We start from the raw sequence: 8858 nt of genomic DNA on the forward strand, positions 1-8858 counted from the left end.
ATATCTTGGCTCCTTTGAATTGATAGTTCTTCTATTCCCAGTTAAAAAAAAAAAAAAAAAAAAAAAAAAGAAACAAGAGAATAAAGCCAGTAACTCACGTAGTACTTTTCTACCAAACTTAATTTGTAGGCCAGAAATTTCCGGTAGCAATTTTGCTGCGGACCCTTTCCCAGGGATGAAGGCAAAGGATATCTCTTCTTTTCCACTTTTCATTGTGCAAGGTTTAAATTTAATATTTAAAAGTTGTGTTGTTCAACTCTATAAATGTTTTTTGCAGTTCCATCGAATGGAATACTTGGCCAGAATATTATCAATAAGATGGGGGCGACCTTTGGGAGTCTTCGTGTACATTTTTAAGAAAAAAAAAATTGTGATCCTTCCTTTCGACAGTTTTTGTTCTGCACCTCCTAGATTTCCTCAGTTCTAAGTCCTTATATCTATTAATATTCAGGAAAACATTGTTTTGCTAGTCTATTTAGTTTGTACTAACAACAAATCACACATTACAAAAGCTAATCTCAAGGTTAAAGAATCACAATTTTTTATTCATATGCTATACATGAGCAATTTCCTTTATAATGACGATATCTGTTCAAGGAAATTGAAATATTAAATTTCTGTTGATCTCTCAGCATCCCTCGGGTGCTTGAGCTTCTTCGTTGTATCGCTAGCACTATCAGTGACATATTACACATACAAGAAAGGAGTGGCACCAAGCAACAACAATCAGAAAACCCCAAAAAAGGTAGCAACAGCAAAAATTAGAAACAACCCTCCACCCAAGTAGCCAACCTGAAAGGAAGATGAACCGACTTAGATATTAAATAAATAAATAAATAAATAAATAAATAAATAAAATACTTGAGGCCGTGTAACGTTATGAGGTATGGTTATGGCTTATACCAGTTTTTCAGAAATGTAGTTAGCAAGTAATGCTCCCCCTACTATAGCAATTGAGGTTGCAAGTAGGTGTCCACCAATGGCTCCACTAGCAACACCCCATGGAGACTGAACAGGCCAAGACATTATTAGCTAGGTTAACGCATTAAGCAAAATATATTACAGTCTTGGAATTTAAAAGGGTACCTGAGCAGCCCCAAGTGCAATTGTGGCAAGCATAGAACGATCTCCCCATTCCTAGGCAATTGCAGTTACCAAATTAAAATTCATGATATATATTTATATACACTACGGTGCTTATTAATCCACTTTTTAATAAATTAAATATGTATAATAATAATAATATACATGAGGTTAGTCAAGATAATAAATATTTCTGGGTTTTCAAAATAGGAAAAATATACTTTTTATAGGTTATAATGAAAAGCATTTCATGAAATTTGTACACCAAAGCCCTTCCATATCCCTTTTATATAGATAATAGATAATTAACCAATATTAAAGCTTGATTCTATATAGCTTTTGTTGATTCTATACATTAGTCCATCTACAAAAGGATTATTAAGAGACTATGCCTTCTTTACTTACAAAAGTGATTGTTGAAACAGAATTGATGAAATAATTAGAAGCAAAACTAAGAGATCATCGATATTGTAGAGATATTATGACATTATCTTTAATTCCAAGACTGATGAAAAATATAAGTGGAATTTCGAGGGAATAAAGATCATTTGCGACATACTGAGTAAGAGACTAAATTGTAATATTTGCACATTGCTTTTATAGATTTTGTTGTTTCACATTTGATTTCATTTATAAGTATCAAGGTGTCCTGTTGTTGAGTATAACAAGAGCAAAGGAGACTTACAGCAAAGAATACAAGGCTGAATGATTTCCAAATAACCTCAAATGGATTTGAAAGCCGTTTCGACACCTGAAGGACATATGGAAAGACATCAATGACAAGGAAACTGTACATACAAGTTAAACTGCCAATATGAAGAAAACACAACCAAGTAACCCTTGAATATATAACAATGCTGTTTCATATTATAAAACTTGGGCTGAGAAGTCCGTATCTCAATAAAGGCCCTGTAATTCAGATACATAGGATTCAAACCTTTTCTTTCACAAGCTCCTCTGCCTCAGCAAATTCATTAAGCTCGGAGTTACCATTACCACCGTTCTTAACCCCATTAGATGGAAGATCCCATGCATCTTTTATTGCTTTTAGGCCAAAAAACAAAAGAAGAGTTACTGCAGCATATTCTCCGATTGGCAAGGCTGCAGGTAAACCATAAAAAAATGAAAATCTGGCAGTAATTATAACAGCTAAGTGCTTCATTTTCCCTCACATAATTGGCAAAAAAGAAACTAGATCCAACTGAATTCAAGAGCATGATAGAAACTGCATATTTTGATTTTGAAACCAAAATTGAGCACCAATTACATAGAGACTTCAGATATTTCAATCTAATTTGAAAAACAAACAATGAAGATTGATATTTATTGGAGAAATAAATTGGAAACTCCAGCGTTGCAGAAAAGCAGATGGGCCACGATAGCATTCTATTAGGAGTGGTGACTTTTATAACTAATTTCCAAGCTGGCAAAGTGGTGGTGTGTGCACAATTCTATTACAGGGGAGAGATGAGAGGGTATTTAGGGAGATGGGAGAGGTATTGAGGGGGCTTACTGAGATAGATGGAAATAGAATTCATGCTAGGAGTGTTTAGTCTCTTGAATACTCAACCAGACAGTTTATTATTTCATCGTTAATACATTCTGACTTCTGAGGATCACTCCTAGAACATAACAAGATATAAAAAATCTTCTCAGAATAAGAAATATCATATTTTACCACTTACTTGTCTGGAACTGAGCAGGCACTGACTGAAAGATTCGACCAATTACAACTGATAGGATTGTCATGAGTGCAAGAGCACCCATTGACCCCAATAGGACCTAATTAATATACAAAAGTTATGTTAAAATATATATAAAATTGTGCTCCAAAATAAATTAAATTAAACTAAGATGCACTGGTCCGTTGGAACTAAAATCTCAGTAGGTAAAGTCTCAATTCTCAACACGAGTATAGGGCAAGATCCCGAAATATTGTATGCTTTTTCAATATTATTTATTTATTTTCTTATAGACATCCTCTTTTAAGATTTCCAATTTGCAAAATTGTCAGATAAGTGATGATGCAACTCAGGTTACTACATCTACATGAATAGTTTAGGCAAGGATTGCATTAAAACACATCCGTTTGAGTAATGTGTGTCTAAATTTATGCATGAATCTCTTATTTACAGTATGAAGACAACCAATCTATGAGCTAACCACTAGCAATTTAGAATGCTGATATTACAGTTGGCTATATATTAAATTAAAAATGGATCAAATTTTAGGACACTAGAGCGGCATAAGATGCTAAATTCCTGTTATTTGATACCAAAGTAGATAACAGAATAGAGAAAATCGAGGAATTTTCCAACTCAATAAATTTCATTACTATAAATCAGTTGAGTGTATAAGCAAGAATAATTAACAAACAAGAACACCATAAGTTCATAATATAATTGATGATATCGTGTTGAAATACAATTTGTGATCGGAGAGTGGGAGTAGGTGTAACTAATATGATTGTGGAGAGAAGTGAGAAAACATACCAATCCCTTCTCATATTGCATTGCCAAGAGTGCAGCAATGAAGAATGTCTGACCAAAACATAGAAAACTAACTTCAGGTCCCGTAATATATCAATAACTTAAACATGATTAACTAAACCTATGTGATCTTTTTTTCTTAAATTATTACAAAACTCAACCCGAGATACAAAACACTCCAACTTCCATGTATCCAAGATTAGTTGCAGAAATCTCTATCAAATACTATAAAAAAATAAAAAATTAAAAGCCTTCTCATTTGATTCAACACATAATCATGTTTCTCAAATTATAATTCCAGTAGGATACTAATAACTAAGTTGATATCTTCTCAAAGCATCAATATTTTTGCTTATCCAGATAAATTGGAAAAGGATAAACTGTTAAGGTAGTCAGACAAATTATTTTGAGCACTGCAAAACCCTTGTCCCCAGCTAACAGCACGAGAGAATATGTTCTACTCCAACATATTTCATTGTCTTCTTTATTGAGGAACACACATGTTCACATTATGTTCCCACTAACAATATAAACCTTTACGGAAATGGCCATCGATAAACCGACTGAAGTGTATATATTGATATAAAAACTTAATTTTTACTAAATCGGTAGTTAAGCACCTAGCATATAATGATTTTCAGAACATGAGAATCAAATGACGAAGTTAAGAGTTAAACTATAGGCAATAATAGTCATTACCTTGTCCCCAATCTCAGAAACAAATATTAATGTAAATGCAGCAGTGAATCCTGATTTTGAAATTGCTGCTAGAACTGACGCAGGTCCCCCTTTCAAAAAGGTTACTAGTGAAAATACAAGAGCACATCCAATCAATGCAAGAGCTATAAAGGTCGGATACCGGGCAATCCATTTAGGTGGTTTCACGCTGTCAAACCATAAGTTATGATTTACATAAGAATTACAATAGGACCATGCAAGAATTGCAAGTACGATTAAAATGGCACTAGCATAATCTGCTACATGAATTGAAAACTTCAATTGTTGTTGTCTTCAAATGTATTCCTACCTCTTTTTTCCGTTTTTGGGTTCGCAGGGAGACATGGGAACAAAAACAAAAAACTCAAGCTTAAACACAAAGAAGAGGATCATCAAAGAACGTTTGAAAAGAAACAACACAAACTGCCCAGAACCTAGCATGCAAGAGCAAACAATAGTCTACTCAAGGAACATTTGGTATCAGATGGGGGGTTAAGAATCTAGTACATGAAATGATTCACACCCACATTTACGGCAATACTAAGTACACGATAGGAGAATAAAAGAAACAAGAAAATAATGTTAGGGTCAGATTGATGATAAATAACATAATTGACAGGGAGGAAGAGAATGCAGTGGAGGATTTGGGTTTGTTGACCCAAAGCACATTTAACAAACTTGAGATTTTCTCTAAGGCTTGTTTTCTTCAGTAGGACATCAACATTAATATCACAATACCACCAATTTAAAGAAAGGTAGAAGCATAAATCAGTAAAATCATGGAATTACACACTCAATAATTTAATAATTTAGCAATATGTATGGGCATAGCAAGTTTGCATCAAACTCCCAAAGAAGTTCAGTTATCAAGGAGATAATATGGCAATATTAAAAGCAACCAATATGCCCAACAAACCAAAAGGTATATTCTGATAAGTTGCAAACACTACATAAAGGTCTGAGTGACCACAATTTTTTTGCATTGTGAAGTGAAATCAATCAAACGAGACTCACATTTTACGTGAACTTTTGTTAAGTGGACTTCCTTGAGGGACATTCTGGCCATCTATATCACTCCTACTTCCAAAATCTCTTGGTCCTATTCCAGTGTTGGATGTTTGAGCTCGAATTGTGCCACGGGCCAAACTCAATGTCGATTTCTGTCTGCATCTTGCTATATATAATTCAGGCATAATGTCACTTAGTATGATTGGTGGAGAAAAAAGAGAAAAAATATAAATATGAACAATTGAAGCTGTACAAAGCCAATGATTTCCCAATACAAGTGAAAGCATACACTCCACAAAATCTTAGCATCAATATCATATTACTTCAGGCGACATAGTTTTCCAATGAATAACCCAATGTGTGTCAGTTTTGTTTTTGACCATTTGCACTTCTTATCCATATGCACAGAATCTTAGCAAATACCATAACAGTATCAACACAACTGAAACGACATACTATATGTCTATATCTATTCAAACAAATTCCAGTACTTTAAAAACTTTTGTATACTCCTCACAACAACTAACTGCAAAATATTCAACTATACCTACAAGCTAACGAAACAAAAGGAAAACCAATGAAATTTATTTATTGGATAAAAACATAACTTTCTGCTGAAATTTCAGCTATGTTGCCCAAGTAGATATAGTAACAGACTAACAGTATATGACAGTGTTGTAAAGCAAACAGGTATGTGATAGCATAACATAACACAGTACGCTACCTTGTCAAACATATGTGGAGCAAGCTTCTTTGGAATGTTATTTGGGTTCGTGGTACGGGGTTCACTTAATAGTAATTGATGCATTATTCATTTAAGAAATTAAGATAAAATAAAATAAAGCCCAATATTATTGCTTTTTCTCTAAACCACCCTTTGTCACACACCCTCCATGGCAGCAGGCTCTTCCAGTGCAGCAGTCTCACTATTGACCATGGACCATCTAACTCTGCAATTTCAGAGGCAACCAATAGCATTCTGGTTCACTAAAGAATCACAAATCAAAACACGCAAACCGGTACGCAATACATGAGCAAATTGGAGAATTTATGTAACTATGAGGGGATATGATGAACAAAAGAAAACCTTCCACATAATTTTCACATAAAAAATAAATGAAGTTGCAGTGAACACAGAACAGTAACTCAAAGAATCCTGGGAAACAGATCACTTGATACGTTTGCAACAAGAAACATGGCGGAACAGGACACTCAAAGAGACACTAAAAATAGACAATAGGGTCCTTTCCTACTGATATACACTGAGACAGTGTCCTTCTTACTCCGACTCAGTGCAACCAAGCATATTTATTTACTATCATGTCCATCTATTTTGTGTCTATGAAATCTGCCAAGCGCCACCTCAACACTTCAGTATGAGAGGATTCATGGCCTATGACCATAGAAGAGTGGATCAGCAGCATCTCCGGCATTGCTGTCGCTCTTGTCACCATCTCAGCGTGTTGCGCTAGCTGCAGTCACTGCTTTGCGGCTCGAGGCCGTCCTCTTTTTGTGTTGCCGCCAGTGGAGTGGCAGCAAAGGAATGGTTTTGAGTGAGTGATGAGTGAGTGCCGCTGTATAGAAAATTTCAAAACGACACCGTTTGACATCTACCTAGCAATGTACTGGCGTCACTGGAAATTTATTAAACAACAAAGGAAAAAAAGAATCCATACCCAGGCATACCAAAATTATCCACACCAAAACTGCCGCACCCGTGCTTTTTCAATCGAGGTCAAAACCCCAGTAGGGAGAAAGATATTAAAAAAGAAATAATAAATAAAACATAAAAGATTAAATGCGAACTAAGCCAAGAGCATAAATTCTGGGAAAAAGAACTCACATTGTGATAAGGTAGTGATTGTTGGCAGAGAAGGGCAGCATGGTAATGTGTCCACCACAGCCAACAAAGGAGGAGGTTTTCCCCTTGATACCATTGGTGCATGAGGACCTAACCCTTTCATTTTCTTTGTAGTATCCTGCAACTGCGCCTCTACAATTGCATTTTTCTGGTGTAATTGAGTTGTGGAGTTATGTTGCACGAAAGCTCAAAAGTTTCCAGAAAGTTTGAAACTGCTGACTTACCCAATTACCCTTTGCTTGTCGTGCAGAGTGCAGGCACTTGGCAGATGCTGAACAGAGACGAGGGACGAGGCGGAGGTAGAGACAGCCGAGGCACGGCGGAGCCAAGGCGGCCGGGACGACACAAACGGCGGAGGCACAGGAGCGGAGGAAGCAGATGCGAGCAAACACTGACGGTGCGGGGACGCGGCAGAGGAGCCGGCGAGGAGAGTGACGAGGGACGACCGGCGGTAACCGTGCTGTGAGCGAGAGAGGTGAGAGTGTCTGAGGGGGAATCTCTGTGAGGTGCGATGAGTGAGGTGAAGCTGTGAGTGTCTGAGTGAGTGAGATTGGGGATGGTTTTGGGTTTTTTTTTTCTTTTGGTTCGTCCTAAAACGGCTTTGTGTTGGGGTTTTTTTCTTTTTTGTCTTGGCCCAATGCCAAACAACCCAAGTAACCCCGGGTCGGGTCGGAAAAACCAAAACCCTAACCTCATCCTCTAACACCCGTGCCCTCTCTTCGTCTCCCTCACTCTCAGTCTCATAGATTCCGTCAGCTACGCAGCCGTCACCACTGTCTGTCCGCCATCGATCCCAAAGACTGCGTTGACACCCTTTCACCCCGTCCTTTTGCCTCAAAAAATCGATTTTTAAAAGGAATTAAAAATTTGACCAAGTTAGATTTGCGTGCATGAAGAAGAAGACAGTAGGAAAGCAGATATTCAAATGACAGAGCATCTCCAAAACTCCAACATGTTCTCCATTATTGAATCACAAGTATCTTTTATTTCATGCTCTTTTATTTTATTGCAAACAAAACCCTTTTCACTGATAATCTCCTGACTAAGAGTTACAAGGTAACCATAGCTTGCTTCAAGCCGACAATCTCCGTGGGATCAACCCTTACTCACGTAAGGTATTACTTGGATGACCCAGTACACTTACTGGTTAGTTGTGCGGAGTTGCAAGTGTGATTGCAATTTCGTGCACCAAGTTTTTGGCGCCGTTGCCGGAGATTGTTCGAGTTTGGACAACTGACGGTCCATCTTGTTGCTTAGATTAGGAAAAGTTTGTCTTTTGGGTCAGAGTCTTTTATTTTCTTTTCAAAAATTTTTCAAAAAAAATTATTATTTTTCTTTTAGATTCTTCTATTTGAGTCTAGTTGCATGTTTTAAGTTTGGTGTTTTCTTGTTAGTTTTTATTTAAATTTTCGAAAATTTATTTTTGGTTTTCTAAAAATTTTAAGTTTGGTGTTCTTTTTATGTTCTTGAATCTTTCTTGTGTTTTGATCTTAAAATTTTTAAGTTTGGTGTTCCTTGGTATTTTCCTCAAATTTTTGAAAGTTTTGCATTAAATTAGTCATCAATTTTCAAAATCAAATCTTTTTAAATTGTTTTTCAATCATATATTTTCAATCATATCTTTTTTTTTTACTTTCTAATATTTTTTATTATTATTATTTCGAATATATATATAAATAAAATAAATCCACATCATCTCC

The 8858-nt window shown here is 36.0% G+C and overlaps 1 protein-coding gene across 4 annotated transcripts; it reads right to left on the bottom strand.

Annotated features, from left to right (window-relative positions):
* Positions 1 to 412: 412 nt before the first annotated feature.
* Positions 413 to 7755, bottom strand: LOC112789628 (protein PAM71-homolog, chloroplastic). 4 transcript variants are annotated; one of them, XM_025831592.3, is made up of 11 exons: positions 7383 to 7755; positions 7141 to 7290; positions 5304 to 5463; positions 4272 to 4458; positions 3576 to 3623; positions 2769 to 2865; positions 2021 to 2184; positions 1769 to 1834; positions 1087 to 1137; positions 904 to 1008; positions 413 to 792 (listed from the first exon to the last, which is right to left on the bottom strand). In XM_025831592.3, exons 2-11 carry the CDS (start codon positions 7259 to 7261, stop codon positions 727 to 729), a joined length of 1065 nt encoding a protein of 354 aa, XP_025687377.1. In that variant the 5' UTR covers positions 7262 to 7290; positions 7383 to 7755; the 3' UTR covers positions 413 to 726. The 4 variants fall into 4 exon arrangements, 2 of the variants coding, with proteins under 2 accessions (XP_025687377.1, XP_025687378.1); XM_025831593.3 differs by having other exon boundaries at positions 7141 to 7306; positions 7383 to 7733; XR_011879548.1 differs by lacking the exon at positions 1087 to 1137 and having other exon boundaries at positions 904 to 1032; positions 1750 to 1834; positions 7383 to 7723.
* Between the last annotated feature and the right edge of the window lie 1103 nt (positions 7756 to 8858).

The sequence above is a fragment of the Arachis hypogaea genome, chromosome 3 (genome assembly GCF_003086295.3).
Source record: "Arachis hypogaea cultivar Tifrunner chromosome 3, arahy.Tifrunner.gnm2.J5K5, whole genome shotgun sequence".
Classification (NCBI taxonomy): Eukaryota; Viridiplantae; Streptophyta; class Magnoliopsida; order Fabales; family Fabaceae; genus Arachis; species Arachis hypogaea.